The sequence below is a fragment of the Chelonia mydas genome, chromosome 7, assembly GCF_015237465.2.
Source record: "Chelonia mydas isolate rCheMyd1 chromosome 7, rCheMyd1.pri.v2, whole genome shotgun sequence".
Taxonomy (NCBI): Eukaryota; Metazoa; Chordata; order Testudines; family Cheloniidae; genus Chelonia; species Chelonia mydas.
Window position 1 is genome coordinate 94444657 of NC_057853.1, and position 22351 is coordinate 94467007.

Sequence of the window (22351 nt, forward strand, 5' to 3'; positions counted from 1 at the left end):
CTCCCCAAGGGGCACCACTGAGGCGATGTGGGACCAGACTTTTCAGGGGGATTCCTATGGAATGCTTGTACAAGCACAGGGGCATGGACTTTTTCCTCAGGTTCCTGAATCCATTCGTGAGGACCATATCTCTTCCAGTCAACAAGATACAACAGCTTGCCACATTTATGTTTTGAGTTCAGGATTTCATTAAACACGAATTTCTCGTTGCCCTTTATCAGTATCAGTGGAAAAGGTGTCTGGCTTCTGGGAGGAAAAGGGTTTTCGATCGAGGGCTTCAAAAGTGAGACATGAAACACCGGGTACACTAGTACATCTGTGATGCCTTGCTCCAGTCGGTATTGGCATTGAGGCAGAAGAATTGCATGGCATAAGTGGCTACAGTGCCCCTGTTGAGCTTCCTTAGGGAAACCTCTGCTGTTTGAGCTCAATGTGGATTGTCAAATAGCACTGACATGCCTTGGAGGAAGACCTCCCAGATGGACAATACTGGGCTGTCACACTCCATGCAGGGGGAAGCCCAGTCTAATACTTCCCTGGACAGCAGGCTGATAACCAGGCTCATCTTTGCACAATCAGTAATACAGGACTGAGGGTGCATCGTGAACAGAAGACGGCACTGGTTTATAAAACCCTGGAATTGCTGGTGATTACCATCAAACCATTCCAGCAGATATAGAGGGGAACAGGGCTCTGCGAGCCATGTCTGGAGTGCAGCATTTTCCGCATACAACTGCATGAATTGCTCCTGCAAGAGCACATTCTCCGAGGTCAGCTGGACGACACGGGCCTGCAGGGCTTTGTTGTCTGCCTGAAGGCAGGTGGCGCACTTGAGTGGATCGGTGCTCTCAAAGGGTTAGTCAGGTCCATTCTGCTGGTACTAGGACCAAGCCTGTGACCTAAGCGATCCACAGAAACTGTGTAAATGATACCCAGTGTGCATGCATAAATCAAATAGCTGCATGTACATGTGACCACTCAGCCTACAGACTCATTTTAAGATAATCTGTCTGAGTCTTTATTAAATCAGCTAGATAAGTTCCCTTCATGCATAATTCAACAGATATACATTGAGTAATTCCCCAAGATGCTATGAGAATAACATTCCAATCAGTCTATATTATAAACAAACTGGAAGTTTATCATCAGAAACATAAATGATGAATCAACAGACTTACTTGTAGAAGGAATTCACTTTAAGTTCATACAACAAATGTGTTTGGACTTTCAATTGTCTTTACAGACTATTTGTAGACATAGCATCTAGAAGTATTCTTGGAGTCAAAGAAAACTCATATATAAGCATGGAGAATGAATATTTGTAGCTCCATTGTGGATTAATGATGATGGAAAGAATAAACTTCACAGTACTCTAACTCTGGGGAATATATGTAAAGTTGCATCCTGGATATATATCCTGAATTCTTAACTTTAAAATCAGATGTAAATGGTTCATTAGAACTATTGAGGCATTAAAACTAAGACAAATCTTAACAATATGGAAAGGAAATACGAAAACTAGTTTAGAACAATAGATTAATTCGGTGCTGGAAATACGGAATTTTGAAGATAATTTTTTATAAAATACATTCAGTAGATTGGCTATGATCATATCTGGTAGCACTTTTTTAGATCTCCACAGTATGCATTGAATAAGAGCTTAATTAATTTACAACCTCTCCTTCACATTTTATATATGATATGCCAACCATACATAATTCAATAATGCAGGAAGTGCTCCCTATCCAAACATGAATCAGCAGATCAACATTTATTTAGATAAAATTACTTTCATTGAGATAGCCTTGTGAGATGCAGTGCGTATGTCTTCTTTGTGAGGGGCCCAGGGGAATGGTAGTCATGCAATCTTACTTCATATGTTACACAAATTGTAACGTAAGACACAGTCTAAAACAGCAGACAAAAATGAGTCACAGTTTCAGTCAACTCTTTTTACTCTGACAAGGCTTCTTAAGATAATTTAAAAAACAATTACTTGTTTTATTGCAAGAGACATTATTCCATCTCCCTGGGGCTTTAACCCCACAAAAGATCGACTCTACAATGTATTATCATACTTTGATATCACATCCCCCCTCCTTCTCTCTTTTCTTGTTTATTTCTTTCTCTGTGCTTTTTTTGGTTTGGTTTTCTTGTTGTTGGTTTATATATGTATATCTATACACACAAGTTTACATTGAACTCATAACCCATAAACTCATCATACATTCTTTTTATATGGTAACTAATTCTTATATTATTTCTTCAAAACTAATTTTGTAAAATATTGCCAATTGAGTACTGCCAACTCCATGCATTCAAAAATAATAAGACATGATCCCAAAGTTATGAGATTTGTTTTTTAAAAATAAACATTTTGGATTATTTTATTTGCCTTGCATTTTCTGAGCCATTAAGATTTTCTCTGAAACAATGAGGGCTACAAACTTGCCCGGTTTTTAAATGAAAGCTCAGATTCTCATGTCATTACTGGATTCCAGTAGCTGGGGATTTACTAAAAACAATTATCTCAAAATCGTGAGAGTTGGCAACTCTGCTAATTCCTGCCTCCACAGGAATTTACACTCCGTGTTTTGGTAAACACACAGGAATCCTGATTTGCAACCAACTGGGGCAGGAATATGCCATATATTCCCTCTGGGGCTGGCAGACGCTGATCGCACCTGTTCCAAGGAATTGTTTTATAGGGTGGCTAGTCAAAGAAACAGAAGGTCACTTTAGAGTGGTTCCATCCAGCCCTGGTTTTCCCAGTGACCTGAAAAGGAGAATGTGTAAAGAAGAAGAAAAAAATCACAAGGATTCAGACAGCCTCTAGAATGCCAATGAGTAACAACAACTACTGAAGTTACTGGATACTGAACCCTGTCATATGACAGGGGCAATTAATCTTTTGCAGCCTTGATGTATGTCATCATCTGACCAAGACAAGAAATAAAGATCAGTCTCTCTTCTCAGCATGCTTCTTAGCTTCAGAAGAGAACTGAAGAGCTGCCAAAAATATAACAAAAGGAAGCTGCCTGAAGTTGCCAATCTGAAAAGGAACTGGGCAGAACACAGGCACAGCTAGATGTAGCACTTTCAGGTTCTGCTGGAAGCAACAGGCATTGAAGACAAATGAGACAGGCTGAAATTCTCCACATAAACCCAGATGCATTGGAGATCTACAATACATTCCAATGGGACTGCAAACAGCTAGAAAATGTCATTCATAAATTTTGGCAATAATTTAATTCACACAAGGCAGTAACTTGGGAAAGGCCCATTCTCTTTACTTGAAACCAACTGACCATTACGATTTAGACCTGGGTAATAAAGCTAAGTCCACGTGAATTTGAATATGTGTAACCCCTTTAGAGGGGGTGCTTCTGAAATACCACACTGAGCATTTAGGGGACTCACCCCTGGACTATAGCATTAATAGTAGCAGAGGCTCAGGACTCTGATTTCAGGTTACCTAGAGTCCAGGACAGAGAACTGGCTAGCAACACTACCAGAACCAATCATAAGCCAGAAGTCAAAGACAAAGGGTTTGGTTTTACTTTCGGTTTTAGCTGTATTTGGGGAGTGGAGCAGAGAGAAAGCTACACACCTGGGGGTGAGCCTTCTACCCTCCACAGTCCTATGCAAGGGAAGACTTGGAACTCCTGGGATCCAGGGACACTGAGCAGTGTCATCTGAGCAGATATCAGAAACCCAGGAGGCTGAGGAGAGTCACAGTCAGGATACCAAGAGCCCGCCTAACTGTACATGGGAATCCAGATCAGAGAGCCACAAAGACAGTCTTACCATCCTTGGTATGGAGACTTTGGAAGAACACCCCTCTTTATTTATTTTTCTATTTTGTTCAAAGCTGGCCAATGATTGTCTGTTAAATATTTTATCTAGGGACAAAACCACTATGTTCTCTGCACTAGGAATGGTTTCCCTGAGTGGAGGCACCAGGCACTCTCATAGGTGAACCAAGGACCCATACCCCTGAAAAAGAAAAGGGAAAGGCTGGATCCACACCGCAGGGTGGAGTCTACAAACAGTTACTATATGGACTAGGTAAAGTAAGAATTATTTAATAGTCAGCAAGATTGTTATTGTGTGAAACTGACGTGACTCTCAATTACAAAGACAGCTGATATTTGTGAGGCTAGAGAAAACTTCCCAATGAAAGAGTTGGCAAACAATGAAAGAACTGTGATGCAATTAAAAGTGCACTTCACTTTATAATGTGAGCTGCCAAAAATCCACGCATCATGTAGTGCAATAAAGGTTTGATGTTTCCTGAACTTTTCTTTAAATAAATGTAAATGAAAATTGTTCACTTTTTGACATTTAATTATATAAAATTTAATAAAAATATTCTCTAATGGGATGGACGGCTGATAGTCAAACAGCCACTGTGAGCATATTTTCAAACTGGGTCACCTAAGTCCGATAACTGCATTTGGCCTCTCAAATCTTCATTCACACACCCAACCTATTTTAAGTTCTAATCTTCTGGTGTGAAGGTGGGCACCTTCAGTTAGTGATTTTCAACCTTTTTCATTTGTGGACCCCTAAAAAATTTCACATGGAGGTGTGCACCCTTTGAAAATCTTAGACATAGTTTGTGGTCCCCCGGGGTCTGCGGACCACAGATTGAAAACCACTGCTCTAAGTCATCCAAATTTGAAAACTGAGCTACCCTACTGTAAATAGGAGAAGTAGACAGTGTAGCGAAACTGCCCTGTAGAAAGAACACTTTGGATTAGCCAACTGTAACTATCCCCTGGTTGCTACTTTTGTAATATATTCAGCATAGTACATTTTGCTATTCAGTATCAAGTATATTTTGATGACTGAAAATAAAGTGGGCCTTGGAAGCCAAAGATTAGAAAGAGCAGTTACAGGTATTCAGCTCATATATGGAACTATGGTACAGCATGATATGGTATGTCTTAAAATGGGCCACATATGAAAAACACATCATAACGGCAGTAAATTGCTCTATTAGATTTAGGGTCTAGTTCTTGAGGTGCTCAGGGCTTCCTCAGAATCATGCCCCAGGAAACTTGTACAGTACTCAGTGTTCGACTCGTTCTTTATTATAGTTAATACCATTAAGTTAACTTCAAATATATTCTAACAACTAAAGTGCTATATTATTAACTGTTACAATATCAGTGTGGTTTTATTATCAGATTTATCTTAATTAGTGTACAAGCTATTATTTAACAGCACATTGCACATGAAGAAGTTTGGCAATTTTGCTTTCTTGGCTCATAATAATAATCCTATCTTCTAATGCACTTTGGGAAATCATGAAAAGTACTTTCCATAACAGGGGAGCATGCAAAGAGAAGAAGAAGAATCTTTCTTACACACACCATTTTGAATTAGAAATAGATAGCTTGATCAATCTTTCAGATATGTCTGACAAGTCATGTAAAATATGTATTTTACAGGATTCAAGAAAGTCAGAGGAGAGTGAAAGGAAAGAATTTCTTGTCAGATAAAATTTTTTCAATCTTGTGTTTCTTATTTCTTTTCCCTACCCAAATTTCATATATATCTATATTGGAAATACAAACTCCATATGTCTTTAATGGACAACCTAACATAAATTATACAACTAGATGAATAGATTTATCTTTGGTTTTGTGAACACTTTTTGGGAAACTGAACATTGCCAAATTTTGTTCAAATCTGGTATTTTTATCCAAACATTTGTTGTTTTAAAGATAACTCATGCCTACAGAAACATCAGTCCAGAGACAAAGTTATAGATGTAACAACTGCTTGGCAACTGATACTACTATTTGCATAATGAACATTTTATTTGCTGAAAGAAGGCGACATACGACAGTAAGAGGCAAGATGCAAGATATCTGTAGGATACATTTTAAAGATGTTTTTATTATTACCACAAAAGCAAACAGAAGCCATGTATAAAGTATAGGAAAATGAGATAAAATCCCTTTTCCTTTTAAAAAAAAAATTTTTGGAAGAACTTATGTGGAAGGATAAGTAACTGCATAGCTAAAAATCTAAAAGCATACATGAAATAAACAATGAGATGATGGGAAAAGTGGGAATGATTAGCGTGTACATAATACCTTACCCATTTGTTGTACATGTGAAATCTATTATTATAGCGCAATTTAATCTTCTTGGTATTTTTTTTTGTTTTGGATATTTGTAACAGGAGGGGAGCATTTACATTTAAAAGACTATAAAAATAAAACTATGATAAGGTAGGAAATATGAGGTGGCAAATTGTCGTCCATATAGATGGGATCATTGTAGGAACTATAGGTATTTACATAGATGATTTGGTTTTGGGAGGGGGGGGCAGGGGATGCATTCTGGCAATTTTTTTAAAAAAAGGAGGTGAGTAAATCTTCTTCTCATTAAAATGACCTGATCCAGCAACTGAAAAAAGATGCTCAGTTTTCCCCACAACTGTTTTTTACTTCTCAAAGTAACTACAAACAAATTCATTCCTGTGAAGAGGGCCAGCACAAGTCCTATGCCCCACTCAAGTCCAACTGAAAATAGATGATAGTTCACTCCAGCTGACTATTCCCATTCTCAACACTAGATATATTAAAGATTTATGCCTAATTATGATTTCAGGTTGCATCATCAACTTGATAGCTGCAACAATACAACAATGGCCCAGTGACTTCATTTTTAATATAGCTACCTTTCTATTTTTCCTAGATCTCCGTTCTTATCAAGAAGAATATTGCAAGTCATCAGTACATATTTTGGCATTGATATGAATGGAATGATAAGTACAGTACATGTGTATACAGTCTACTTACAACACATCCCATTATATCATAAATCTTGAAACTGAAAGCTTAATGGATTAAAAAAGCCAGTCAAATGACACAGGAAGGAAAAAAAGCTCGTAAACTGTCTATGGAATGTAAGGATATCCCGGTGTGAAAGTAGCAACCAAGTACACACACACAGAAAGAAGCAATAGATTCAAAAGAATTACTATACAAACATAGGTGCAGATTATGTAGCATTTGAGCCAATTTCCTCATGAATATCCACAGCAAACACCCCAAAAGACATCAACATTTAATATTACAATAGCAGGATGCTTTTTGCACTTGGATATCACAGTGGTGGGTGATGAAAAGGTAGAAGAACAAATTACAAAATTCTAGTCTGTAAACAGAACATTTATTACTCAATCTTGATTTATACACTGAGGAAGTGTCTTGCAATACTTGGATAAGAAAATCTGAAACCAATGTAAGTTATTGGTTATTGGTATATTATCTTCCCTTCTCTTTCTTATCAGCATTGAGTCTAACTGCCTCCAGATGATATACAGTACCTGTAAATTAGAAAAGTCAGTCCTCTGTTGTGTATCTGTTCTCTTGAAGCAGCACAAACTAGAAAAGACAATTTCTTACTAATCTTACATACACTTGCATCTGGACATTTTATTTGGTGTTACTGTACTATTCCATCTGAAGCCAGCAAAATGTTTATTAGGGAACTGGTGGCAATTAATGTGGCTTAGAGCACCATATCTTCTATTACACCCTACGCGTACCTATCAATTTACTAAATGTTACCACGCTGCGGCATCAGAGATACTGCTGTTCTCCCATCTTCTAAATATAGAATACCCACCATGGTATCTCTAATACTACTGTGCGTTAAAGGTTGACTTTTATGGCTATGATTTTGTTTGTGTGTGTATTTATACCCAAAGAGATTTCTTCGAATCACGTCACCTGTAACTGATGCATAGCCATCTCCTGACTGAAACAGTCATTGTTTCATCGCATAATACATTAAATGTAGAAGTGAAGAAAATCCAGTGAAGAAAATGTAGAAGTGAAGAAAATCAGATCTAACTGAATTTACTGGGAGAATTTTATGTTGGCAGATTTGGCTAGGACAATCTGGTTAAAGCACTCATAATCTTGTGAAAGTTGCCATGAAGTATTTATATGTCAGCAAGTAGAAAAAATGTAATCTGAAATTAGATTCTACTAACTTTTACCATTTTTTCATTTCCCTATACTTCTGAATTCCCTTATCTGAATTTATCTTGCCTATATTTTGTGGGTATCCAAATTTTGAGCAAAACTGAACTGTATATCTGTAATGGATGCACTTCCCATTACAGGCAATAGGCTTTAAACACATGCGTATTGTTAAGTGCTTTCTTGATTCAGGTTGTTATGTAGTTAGAGCTTTAAGGACTCAACTGAGCACACAAATCAGTTGTGGGCACAAATTGGAACCGCAAAATGAAGGCCACTCTTTTGAAACTTTATCCACTGGAGAGCTGGAAAAGCTGCTTCCAAATGTCTTCCCAGTCTTCAAAGTAACAGAAGAAGAGTTATTGTTCAAAAGTCAAGTCAAAACTGGCTGGTTTTATAAAAGTTCAGTATGAAAACCATTTTGAAACCTATAGCTGTTTAGCCGTGCATGTGAGACATTCTGGGTTTTGACACTTTCAGTATAAATAATAATTATTTATATAAGAACTAGCTTTTGCATTAATGGGAAAGTTAATTAGTGCACACTCTGCTAGGCAGCTTCTGAACAGATACAATTAATTATCCACAAAGATTCTGACAATTTCACACATGCTGAATTATAGAGTAGAAGGCACTTTCATTATGAGACCTATTTTCTGGACCTTATAACTTTCCCCTTCAAATTCCTCTTTGGGCTTCAGTTTTCCATGCTTGATCCTAGCTCAAAAATGTTTTTTTCCCTCTTTCGTGGTGGAAGCGGTTGTACTATATTCTATTCTCCACTCTTTTAACTCAAGCACTTCTACCTAGTGACTTATCATCATCATCTTTACAATTACTAAAATTTACATACTATTTTTATAATTTGAAATTCAAAATTGATTCTGGGCAAAAGGAAAACTGCTTCTCACAAGATGATTGCATATTTTTCAATTCACAAGTCATTGTGGTAATAGTTCCATTGAATAATATTATTTAACATCTGAAAATATTATACCGTGAACAAATAAGCATAGGTTTTTGTCAAGGTACTTTAAAATCCCAGGTACGTTTCTTCATGGTTGACATGTTTAAAGTTATAATACCAATTCAACTTTTAACATCCCAACCTACGAACATCTCCTGTAATGCAACCTGACAAATCAAAAGGCCAGTCTCACTCTGAAAAACATAAGAAGTAAATAGAACTGAAAAGCTAATAGGAATGTGTGGAGTGCAATGTGCCTACCTTGAATTTTAAAATGCAAGGCATACATACAGGAAAAGAATATCGTTATTGCACCTCTGAAGCATTAACTCGATGATTCACCTCTCTGTGAGATGACCCAAAGGGAGGTAAGGCTTTTTATTGTGGTTTATGCTCTGAAACAGCAATCACTTAAGCTGAGACCTGCAAGTAAAATGCTTTTTCAAAGTCTATTTATGACACTAACTCTAAGGCCCTATCTATATTACAAATGTGACTGTGATATTAAAAGGTTTTAAAAAGTTTTCTGCTAACAGAATTTTAATGATAGTATAGAAGGGCTATATATCTTAATGTACTGTACATGTTCAAGATGGGTCATATTAAGTTTAAACTGGATTTCAGGTCTGAGGATGAATCAAGACTAGAATTTGGGTTCAGATTTGACAGGATTGAAATTTCATGAGTTGTTCTCACAATATCTGACCCCAAAATGCAGGAATATCACTTCTTGTGATAGCTTGATAGCAACCAATGCAGCCAGAGCAAGGGATGGAATCAGTCCTAGTTGTGAGTTTTTAGGACAAGGGCCAAAATATAAACCAGAAGGATCAGAAGTCTGAAATTCTGGCAGCATATAATACAGAATGATTGATGTTCTTCAATCTCAAGCATTGTGGAAAAAATCGAAACCAACTTGTCCTTTCTTGAACACACACACACACACACACACACACATATATTATGGTTCCAGTATTTTCCCCTAAGTCTGAAGTCATACTAAAATACTTTATTATTATTATTGACTTGGTATAATCAAATTGTACTGATTTTCTTTCTCTTCAGAGGTAAGAGGTTTGATGACAATAATGGTAAAGCTCTGTGTGCGCGCGTAGGGGGGAACTTGCATGGTGCCTACTTGCAATACATTTCGCTCTCACTATTAGATACTCCCTTTCTTTTGTTCACTCTCCATTGGATTCTGGACTTACTGCCTTGACTTACTTTATGGAAAACATCCTAAAGTTGAAATGAAAATTAAATTGAAAATCTGTGAATCAGACAGGAATGAACTGCAGGCTTTAGGACATCTTGAGAACATTACAAGTTATTCTCCCAGAAGGGTCTTGCTGATAGTGGAATCAGAACTGGATGTTGAAATGTATTAAAAATTGTTTCCTAAACTCCTGTGAATGACTGTTCTCTCTCTCTCTGTCTCTCTCTCAGGTGCCATTTTTGTAATTTAGTTTTAATTTTTTTTGTCCCTATAATTTGTTTTATTTTACCTGTTTAACTCTGTATTCAGTACATTACGCCCAGTTTAGATTTTCCTCCTTCCCGAAGGCTACAACTGGATGATCTATTCACAGCAAAGTATTTAATAATTTTGCCATATTTTTCTATTTATGAAAATAGAAATAGCAGGCTCCAAATGTTAGGAGTTTATTATTCAAATGACAATATATTTCACCCTACATCAGTAAATTGTTTTCAAACTACTTATTGTGGCTACTGCTTGAGTATTTACTATTCTTTTATTGAGTAATTGGTCATCTACAACATGTGGGTTTTGTTTATGCTCCCTGAATTGGATGACTAAATATCTCATAAATAAATTGCAAGATAGTTATATACTTCCAGGACAAAATCATGTAAATATTTCTCTTTCCTCAAACGTTTTTGAGGACAACAACAGATAGTACTTATGTTGGTGGAAAGCAAATAACAGGGATTAGTAAGAGTACTGTTGTAGTGATTTTGTGGCTTTTGCTCCTCCGCCCCCACCCATATTCACCCAGCTCTAATTAAGGAAATGCTAAAAGAATAATTAAAAATGAAAAGTAGTCTTTGAAACTGAGACCATCAGCCTCCCATCACTGCCACTGATGGGCCTGATTCTCCATTTTCTTGCACCTTGTGTAGTCATTTACAACTGTACAATCACTATTGTCAATCAGTAAGGTTTCATTTTGCATCTAGTTTGCACAGGTATAAATGGCTTTTGCAAAGTGCAGGGCAGTGGGGAATCAGCATGGATCAGATAGCTGGAATTCTCCAGCTCATTTTATTGGGAGAGAACATGTATAGAACAGGTGAAATATAGCTACTCAACTGTTTAAAATAAATTAAAAGAGAACTGTTTAACTTACCAGTGGCAGAGAAAAGCCAGTCTATGGAAAACTCTCACTTATCAGAATTAAGTTAAGGAATGTACTTAATGCTGCAAACTCACATCTTAAATTTAAGCTCTGACTAATTTTTTTAGTCAAGCAATAAAACCCATGAAAATACGATAGGAACCGCCACTCAGCCTCATCTATAAACAGCAACAATGTGCTGATATAATATTTATAAATTCACATACACATTCACATGATAGGCAATGATCCACTTAATGAAATCACTTCTCTCAAAATATCTCATATACTCCAAAATTGTTTTGCATGCTAAATAAGTAAAACATTCTTTTCAATTTCCATCTTCTTCCTGTGTGTACATTCAGTATGGAGGGTTTCCCTTCAGTACTGCATATGGGTTTGAAAGCAAGCTTTGCGTTACCCTATAGCAGCATGGTAACAGAAGAAATGTTCTTAGACCCAGGGGAAAATAACTACTTAATTCCATACTTTCTCCTATTCCTAAGAGCTGGAGGTACAGACGAAACTTCACACTAAAGCATGGAAATGCAAACTGAGGAAAGGGTTTTAGTGGCGAGGCAGGGGAGAAATAGAAACGGTGTCACCGGTGACGGTCTTTAGTAACTGTAAAGATGGCTGCTCAGTGCTCATGAGGGTGCACACTCTGCACCAGCCATCAGAACAGAGCTGATTGCTCCTCCCACGCACATTCTAGTGCCAGTGTCCCACATTCCTCTCTGCCCCTTTCTGGATGATTTGCTTATCGGGGGAGGAAGGGGTAAACACTCCTATTTTCATAGGTAACCCTTGCACACACAGGGAGAGGAGACTCTTTGCGTTCCTCCCCCATCCCCAACACAAGGACCACTCACAATTGGGTCCAGCAATAATTTAAATGCTCTATGTTCCAAGGGCACATTTGTCTTTATACTCCTCTTAATTTGCAGAGCTTAATATTTCTACATTTTCTAGATATAAAAGTGTGCTGTATTTAAGGAGCTGAAAAAGATTGACTTGCATCTTGTTTCAAATTACATTGCAAACTCTTCTCCACTGCAATCGTGTCTGTTTACATGTTTGTCTACTTCCCAGCACCATGGGACCCCCAAAACGTTTGAGGCCTTTGGATGCTACACCAATAAAAACTGATACTAATGATGATGATAACGATAAAAATAATTAACAATAAGATGGAAGTGGAATCTTTTCTCTGCCAGTGCCTGATACAAATGTATCGGATCAAAGCTTATAATCTTCTCTCAGGTAAATGCCTTACTGATTTCAGTGCGGGTTTTGCCTGAATAAGGACAAAGGTCTGCAGGATCTGTCCCACTATCTCCATTTTACAAATGGAAGGGAAAAGAGTGTGTTTGAGCATTACTTTGTATGATTACTATTAGAAAAAATGCATTGACTTCTTATCGAAACAGCTTCTGTGCTCAGTCCGAGAATAAATCTGAAACCAGTTTAAAAAAGGTTCTGCTTGAGACATGGAAACCTTCTCATCTAAAAAACACAGATCAAGAAAATACGTCACCACTATAGAATTGCTTTTACTATGGTTAGTGTTGCTGTAGCCGTGTAGGTCCCGGAATATTAGAGAGAGACAGGGTGGTGAGGTAATATCTTTTACTGGACCAACCTCTGTTGGTGAGAGAGAAGCTTTCATGCTTAGATAGAGCTTTTCTTAAAAACTATTTCCTCATCCACCTTGTTTCTTTACTATATTTAGTATAGCTAAAAGAGAAGAAAAGGCAGCTTACAATGTTTCAAGCTAAATCAAGCTGAGTTTCACTCTATTTTATTTTATTAAATTGGGAATGAAGGATGCTTACGTGTACCTTTTCCTGTTCTAATATATCTTTTTTGAGATGGGGCCACGAAAAATGCATGCACTATTCAAGGTGTGAGAATAGCATGGATTTATATAGAGACAATATGATATTTTCTGTCATATTATCTATTCCTTTCTTAATGATTCCCAATGTTCTGTTTGCTTTTTTGACTGCCGCTGCACATTGAGTGGATGTTTTCAGAGAACTATCCACAATGACTCCAAGATCTCTTTCTTGAGTGATAACAGCTAATTTAGACCCCATCATTTTATATGTATAGTTGGGATGATGTTTTCCAACGTGCACTACTTAGCACTTATCAACATTGAATTTCATCGGCCATTTTGTTGCCCAGTCACCCAGTTCTGTGAGATCCTTTTGTAATTCTTTGCAGTCTGCTCTGGACTTAACTTGAATAGTTTTGTACCATCTGCAAATTATGCCACCTCACTGTTCACCCCCTTTCCCAGACCATTTATAAAGATGTTGAACAGCACATGTCCCAGAACAGATCCTTGGGGGACCCTGCAATTTATCTCTATTCACTGAGAAGGCTCACCATTTATTTCTACCCTGTGTTTCTTAACTTTTAACCAGTTACTGATCCAATAAAGGGCCTTCCCTCTTATCCTATGACTGCTTAGTTTGCTTAATAGCCTTTGGTGAAGGACCTTTTCAAAGGTATTATGAAATTCCAAGTACACTGTATCAACTGTATGACCCTTTCCCACATGCTTGTTGACTCCCTCAAAGAATTCTAATAGATTGGTGAGGCACAATTTCCCTTTAACAAAAGCTGTGTTGACTCTTCCCCAGCGTGTATCCATCTGTGTGTCTGACAATTCTGTTCTTTACTATAGTTTCAGCCTATTTGCCTGGTACTGAAGTCAGACTTACTGGCCTTTAATTGCCAGGATCACCTCTAGAGCCTTTTTAAAAAATCAGTGTTACATTAGCTATATTCCACCCATCTGCTATGGAGGGTGATTTAAGTAATAGCTTACATACCAAAGTTAGTAGTTCTGCAATTTCATATTTGAGTTTCTTCAGAACTCTTGGATGAATACCATCTGGTCCTGGTGACTTATTACTGTTTAATTTATCAATTTGTTCCAAAACGTCCTCTATTGACACATCGATCTGGGACAATTCTTCAGATGTGTCATCTAAAAATAATGGCTCAAGTGTTGGCATCTCCCTCATATCCCCTGTGGTGAAGACTGATGCAAAGAATTTTGTTTTGCTTCCCTGCAATGGCTTTGAGTGCTCCTTTAGCACCTTGATCTCCCAGTGGCCCCACTGACTGTTGGGAAGGCTTCTGGCTTCTGAGGTACTTAAAAAAAATTTGCTGTTAGTTTTTGTGTCTTTTGTTATCTGCTCTTCAAATTCTTTTTTGGCCTGCTTAATTACACTTTTGCACTTGACTTTCCAGGGTTTATGCCCTTTTCCGTTTTCTGCAGTAGGATTTCAGTTCCCATTTTTAAAGGATGCATTTTTGCATCTTTTACGCCATTGTTAAGCCATGGTGCCATTATTTTTGTCCTATTACAGTTTTTTTTAATTTGGGGAATTCATTTAGTTTGAGCCTCTATTATGGTGTTTTAAAATAGTTTCTATACAGCTTGCAGGCATTTCACTCTTGTGGCTCTTCCTTTTAATTTCTGTTCAATTAGCTTCCTCATTTATGTATAGTTCCCCTTTCTAAAGTTAAATGCTACTCTGGTAGGTTTCTTTGTTATTTAAGGATGTTAAATTTAATTACATTATGGTTGCTATTACCGAGTGGTTCAGCTATATTTATCTCTTGGACCCAATTCTGTGGACTACTTTGGACTAAATCAAGAATTGCCTCTCCCCTTCTGGGTTTCAGGACTAGCTGCTCCAAGAACAGTCATTAATGGTGTCTAGAAACTTTATCTCCATATCCCATTCTCTGGTGACATGTACTCAGCCAATGTGGGGATAGTTAAAATTCCCCATTATTATTGCATTTTCTGGTTTTTTAGCCTCTCCAATCTCCCTGAGCATTTCACAATCACTGTCACCATCCTAATCAGGTGGGTGGGAGTGTACTCCTGATGCTATATTCATTATTTAAGGATAGAATGTTTATTCCCCGAAATTCCATGGAACTGAGTCATTTAAGATTTTTATTATATTGGACTGCTTTCTTTCACATATAGTGCCACGCTCACACTAGCATGTCCTACTCACTCATGGCCTATATATTTTGTTCCTTGGTATTATTGTGTCCCAGTGATTACCATCATTCCGCCAAGTTTCTGTGATGCCTATTACATCAATATTTAATACCAGGCACTCAAGTTCATCCATCTTAGTATTTAGATTTCTAGCATTTGTATACAAGCACTTATATAATTTGTCAATATTTTGTTGTCTGCTTTCATGTGATGTAATTGAATAGGACTCTTTCGTTTGACTGTTTTTCTTCATTTCCTACCACTACTATCCTTTCCTCTTTACTAGGATATAGAATGTCCCCTTTAATAGATCCTCCCCTAACAAATGTTTCTGTCTGAACCGTGTGCTTCACATTATCTTTCCCCCAGCCCTTAGTCATATAAAAGCATCCATGCATGGGGCCCTTATGCCACACGATCCTTTTGCCTAAAATAGTATTATTACTTTTATTACTAATCTCTGTTCAATGTTCTGTAAAATCACAGATGACTTACAGCTATGTTAAGATACTTCTGCGTAAGGTATAAATAAAACAATAAAAGAACAGGAAAAATGTGATACTGAAATAACCTCTTGAGATGCCAAACCAAAATATGTAGGAAAGATTAGAGAAAAAAAAAAGAAAAAAAGTTAATCTTTTAAAGAATAATGAAACCTTGTATAGAATAACGTTCTTTTTCCTTTGGAAACTTGATGCCATTTAGAATTGTTCATGTGTTTGAATATCCAAATCTTTCTTATTCTACATCTGTGCCTGTAAACACTTAAGCACTCATATACTTACTGCCAATAAGTCAGTATTACTAAAATGACACAAGTGTGTTTGAAACATCGCACTGAAGAATCACACTGTCACATAGCAGCGTGGTGGGGGCCGAGGAACTTCGCACAAGGGCCAGTCCCTGTGCCTCACACTATATGCATTTTAGTATGCTCTTCACTGTGTAGTTAAGTTAGCTATGATGATTCAAACTCTATTTAGCTGTACAATTTACAAAATTAGCATAACTCCGGTAGAATGTATTGCACATGATCAATTTGCACTTTTCAAAGGCTCATAACTTGGTCAAATCAAAACCAATGCACACTAGAACACTTACAGCCACTTTCTCCTCAATGAGGGCTATTTCTATGCCAAGTTTTAAGACTCAACCATTTTATATGTATCATTAGATCTGTTTTGATTTTATTTTTTAATATTGCTAGAATTTCTTTTTGATAATAATAAAAGGAAAAAATTATCTCCTCCACATCTCTTGTATTCAAAAACCAGCTTTATTCAATCTTTCTAAACCAGCTCACCTTTGAACAGTGACAAAGCCTGGAACATTTCCACCTGCAAAGTGAAAGTTTTCAGTCATAATAACTTTTTAGAAACAGGAGGTAGAATGGAAAGCATAATTTAACCTTACCTACTACACAGAGGTCACTTCTGTTCTCAGTATAAGAAGAACATAAGAATGGCCATACTGGGTTAGACCAAAGGTCCATCTAGCACAAACATTCAATAAAGAGATGCTTGCCTCATGCCCAGCTATAATCTTTAAACTTACTAATGCACAGGTTAAAGAGACACTGTCAAATTTAATAGGGCCAAAATTTAACCTACTTTGTTATTTTTATCTCTGTTTACACAGTCCCTGCCATTTTTGTAAAACAAATGCTTCAGCACTCTTTTCTTCTCAAAAGGAATGATAGATTCCAGCAGGTCAGCACTCATGTGAAAAATACTTTTCACATGTGTTGGAAGGGAGAAATGTGTGTAAGGAAATGGTTTCATTTTCAAGGAGTTATTATAAACAAAGTGAAAAGAAAAATGAATTATAAAGTTATGAGAAATAACTTGACAGTCTCCTTTTAAGGAAGACTTGCTATATTTGCAAGCCTTAGTTTGGTATCAAATTTAGCAGTACATTCCTGATAAAATCTTACATTTGGTTATAATTATAGAACAATGGGGTTCTAAAGAGCATTATGAAATACCCTATTGCACCTGCAGTTTAAAAAAATATTTTTATCCACTGAAACTAGATATGAAAACGCAAATTTGGATGGAAATTCTGACTTGGATGCTTTCTATAAACATGGCAAAATATGTAAGAAAAGATTATAATGACCCTTTATGCAGTGATGCACTGCCAACTTTTTATAAAAAGGGCTTCAACCAAAATGTTCTGCCTTAGCCTGTGATAAATCTTGCATGCCTGTGTGCTTATAGACATGGAGGATGAGGGGCTGTGGAATCTATTTGTTTTCCTATTTAAACCAAAATGCTTAATCATAACCAAAGAAGGAGACATCATCACTTGGCAAACAAACTTCTATGGACTGCATTTACTGAAAATGTTTATTCTTTGTTCCTGAAAAATATACAAAATACATATATAGATTTAGATATTTTAGGGCCAGAAGGGACCATTATAATCATCTTGTCTGACCTTCTGCATAAGATTGGCCAAAGAACCTTACCGGTAAACTCTGCTTCAAGCTCACAACTTCTGCTTGAGTTATAGCATATATATAGCACAGTGCTCAGCTTGTGTAGTTTGAAGTGTGTGTATATAGCTATATTAATAAATAGATTGTTTTGTAAGAAAGTGCAGGAGTATTAGTCCCTAGGGATCTTTCTTTTTTTTCCTTTTTAATGTAATCATTGACATTAGGTTCTACCTTGTGCATTCCAAGGACTAAAAAGTTGCTCTTCAGAAGCATCTTTGTAAGTCATCCTCGGTGTAGATGGTGTTCATCCCTCCCTGGATGCTGCTAAACTATCAAAGGGAGGAAAGCTACCCAATCCTTCCTTCAATTTGGTGACAGAATTTTTACAAGGTTCTCCCAAGAGCTCCCTCCACTGGCATTACCTAAGTTACACAGAGCTTCAAAAGGCAGCACTAGGAAAATAACTGCAATCAAAGTACTCTCAGAGTTCAGTAAGCTTGTAGTATTACCTAGAAAAGTATCACTTTGGAGTACTCAGCATTTCCAGGAATAAGCCTATTAAAATGAGATGCTGTTGGAGGATAACTAAAATTCAACCCTAGTTCTCTTAAATTTAATAACACACTCAACCAAACGCAAAATTTCCATTTCCCGCTAGATAAAAATTTCATTGTACCACTTCATTATTTGATAATAATACTGCATTCTATTAAGAGGCTTATTTATTATTGTTTTCCTTAGGCTGTTCCAAAACTCCAAGGTAATGCTCTTCTTTTATATCAAGTTTTGGAGATAAAAACCGTAAAGTAATTTAGTGGAAGTAAAGACAATTTTTCTGAAAATGTCACTGTCCATGCAAGCTTAACTCACCTGAGAGTTCCTGACAAAACTCAGTACTTCCCATCGACTTCAGTGGGATTGCTCACATGTGTAGAAGTTTGTAGGATCGAGCCCAAAGATTATAATTGCAAAATATATACTCATTTCTGTTTATATGTTGAATTTTTACATCATGCATGGAAACACTTATGCAATATTTGTAAACACAGCACACTGGTATTGGAAGTAAAATATGCATTTCTATCATACTTGAAGTTAAATATTTAAGACCAGTAACAAGTTACAATTACTTCTCTTATTAATCAATTTACAAGATTAAAAGCTCATATAATTATTTAATATAATCAGTTTGAGTCCTGCAGTGGTAAAGTAGTAATCTGCTTTGAATACAAGATACAAATGAAAAAAAATATATATATACCTATGAGTCAGTTGTACACAACTGTTTATACCACTTACTTTGGTAGAAAAATTCATGAAAGAACCACTGAGACTGCCATCGTTGCACTTAAAATTCAAATGTTGGTCTGGGTGATAATCTGCTTCCCAGCTCCCCACCTCATGGATCAGTGACCTGTCTGAATTTTCAGATATTTTCTGGAAGGCAGTGCAAGTCATTCCTATGAAGCTAGATGGCTTGATCATAAAGGCTTCCAGAGCAATATTAAGGGAAATCTGTCAAAACACATTGAGAAACTGGTATTTTGCTAACATACTTTAAAAGGAATCCTTGGTACAAAATATGCATTTTGTATACATTGTATATTATATATATATATACACACACACACACGAAATAAACATAAACATTTCAATAAAATGCCTAAAATAGAAAACATGAAACATCCATACATATTCAATTTGATTTGTATAAAATCTTGAATGTATATGTAGTAGAGCTAAGGAGAGAGATAAGCTTTAGGTTTCGTTTCCAAATTATATCCTTTATAGTGAAATTACTACTGACTCTCCTTATGTTTCTATTCCACTCAGGAAACAATTAGAGAGAACTCAGGAAAGTTTAAGATACTTTCCCTACTAAAGCATATCCACGTTATGCTGTGCAGCAATAAAAGCCATTAATATGTCTGTTAAGATACAGGCCTGGAAAGCAGGGAAAAGCATTATCATTGGTGCAACTTCCCTTTCATACAAGAGCTGTTTTTGCACTTTCCGTGTTCTGGTTCACACAATCAACATGGGTATGATACATACTACAACTTACATAGGTCAAGCTGGCTCTGTGGATGAGGGGAAAGCAGTGGACATGTTGTTCCTTAACTTTAGCAATGCTTTTGACACAGTCTCCCACAGTATTCTTGCCAGCAAGTTAAAGAAGTATGGGCTGGATGAATGGACTATAAGGTGGATAGAAAGTTGGCTAGATTGTCGGGCTCAACGGGTAGTGATCAATGGTTCCATGTCTAGCTGGCAGCCGGTATCAAGTGGAGTGCCCCAAGGGTCGGTCCTCGGGCAGGTTTTGTTCAATATCTTCATAAATGATCTGGAGGATGGTGTGGATTGCACCCTCAGCAAGTTTGCAGATGACACTAAACTGGGAGGAGAGGTAGATACGCTGGAGGGTAGGGATAGGATACAGAGGGCCCTCGACAAATTAGAGGATTGGGCCAAAAGAAATCTAATGAGGTTCAACAAGGACAAGTGCAGAGTCCTGCACTTAGGACGGAAGAATCCCATGCACTGCTACAGACTAGGGACCAAATGGCTAGGCAGCAGTTCTGCAGAAAAGGACTAACGGGTTACAGTGGACGAGAAGCTGGATATGAGTCAACAGTGTGCCCTTGTTGCCAAGAAGGCCAATGGCATTTTGGGATGTATAAGTAGGGGCATTGCCAGCAGATCGAGGGACGTGATCGTTCCCCTCTATTAGACTTTGGTGAGGCCTCACCTGGAGTACTGTGTCCAGTTTTGGGCCCCACACTACAAGAAGGATGTGGAAAAATTGGAAAGACTCCAGCGGAGGGCAAGAAAAATGATTAGGGGACTGGAACACATGACTTACGAGAAGAGGCTGAGGGAACTGGGATTGTTTAGTCTGCGGAAGAGAAGAATGAGGTGGGATTTGATAGCTGCTTTCAACTACCTGAAAGGGGGTTCCAAAGAGGATGAATCTAGACTGTTTTCAGTGGTAGCAGATGACAGAACAAGAAGTGATGGTCTCAAGTTGCAGTGGGGGAGGTTTAGGTTGGATATTAGGAAAAACTTTTTCACTAGGAGGGTGGTGAAACACTGGAATGCGTTACCTAGGGAGGTGGTGGAATCTCCTTCCTTAGAAGTTTTTAAGGTCAGGCTTGACAAAGCCCTGGCTGGGATGATTTAGTTGGGGATTGGTCCTGCTTTGAGCAGGGGGTTGGACTAGATGGCCTCCTGAGGTCCCTTCCAACCCTGATATTCTATGATGGGCTTATTAGTGGGCTCACATTTGCTGAGTGCAGTCAATGGAAGAGCACCATCTTTACTAGTCCTAGAGAGACGGTGTTTCATCTTTCATTATGCAAAGTGGTAATTAATGATGATGGGAAAGTTTTAACAGCAGCAGAGCTCTGAAGAATAGCAAGTTTTCTACCCCTGGATTTTTGTTAATTGGGTATATTTGCTGCAGCAAAAACACAGTTTTGATGATTATTTGTAGAATAACAAAGGTGCACATGGCACTTTTTCATTTGTGGGGATGAGGTTGTCTGGGAAATTTTGCCCCTTGATTTAGAAAAGGAAGGGACTCTAGAGTGTATTAGGCTCCAAGCATTCTAGGATACTCCTCAACCCCTCAGGCAATAGTGTTCCACAATAAGACTCAACTCCACTCAGTATTGATTAGGATGGGGTAAAATTGTCACATCAAACCCCAGGAAATTTGGAGTATGGTGCCAGTTCTGCTGAAGGTTTATTTTGCAGAAAATTTTCACATGACTTCACACTAAAGGAAAGTACTTTCTACCTGGCAGGGAAAAAAACAAAACAAAACAAAAAACCAAGCAAACATAAGACTCAGTTTAGAGCTGGGTGGGAAACTGTTTTCCTGTCCCAGGAAAATGTTTGAAATTTTGAAAATATTTCCTGTCCTGATTGGAATAAAAAGCTGAAATTTTGAAGTTTTTTGCTGAATGGATATATCACATTATTTCATTTTGGAAGCACTGAAATGCGGTATTTCTGAAGGGAAATATATTCATCAGGATCCCTGACTGCCCACCTGGTGAGCTGAAATGGAGCTGGGGACCCTGGAAGCCCTAGCAGCTGCAGACTGAAGTTGACATGATTCTTGTCAGTTTCATGACTGCCCACCACTGAACAGCAAAGTAAAACTGACCAGACCCTGTTAACAAGAGTCTGGTCAGCAACACTGCTGCTGTTAGTGAGGACAGCAATGAAACTGACAAGAATTATATCAATTTCAGCCCCCTGTGGCCAGATCTTTGAGGGTCCTCCAGAGCCCCCAGCTCCAAAGCAGCCAACTTGGTGGGGGCTTTCAGGCTCCTGGTTTCCCTCAGCCTGTATGGTGGGCTGAAGTGGAACTGTGAGCCCGGAAACACTGGCTCCTATGTTCTGAGACTCCCAGCTCAGTGGACTGCCAAGGAGCTGGTCAGGCAAGCTGGAAGGAAACCAGGAGGTTTATGATGGAAACCTGACTGGCAGGCAGGTTTTGAAACCTGGGGTCCATTGGAAGTTTGTGAAAATCCA

General features: G+C 37.7%; 1 protein-coding gene across 1 annotated transcript in view; it reads right to left on the reverse strand.

The window, feature by feature from the left end:
* ADGRA1 (adhesion G protein-coupled receptor A1) overlaps positions 1 to 22351 on the reverse strand; it is a 465281-nt gene that overhangs the window by 164532 nt on the left and 278398 nt on the right. Inside the window, 1 exon segment of the mRNA XM_043551597.1 lies at positions 19109 to 19324. Within this exon segment, the coding sequence (XP_043407532.1) occupies positions 19109 to 19324 (216 nt within the window).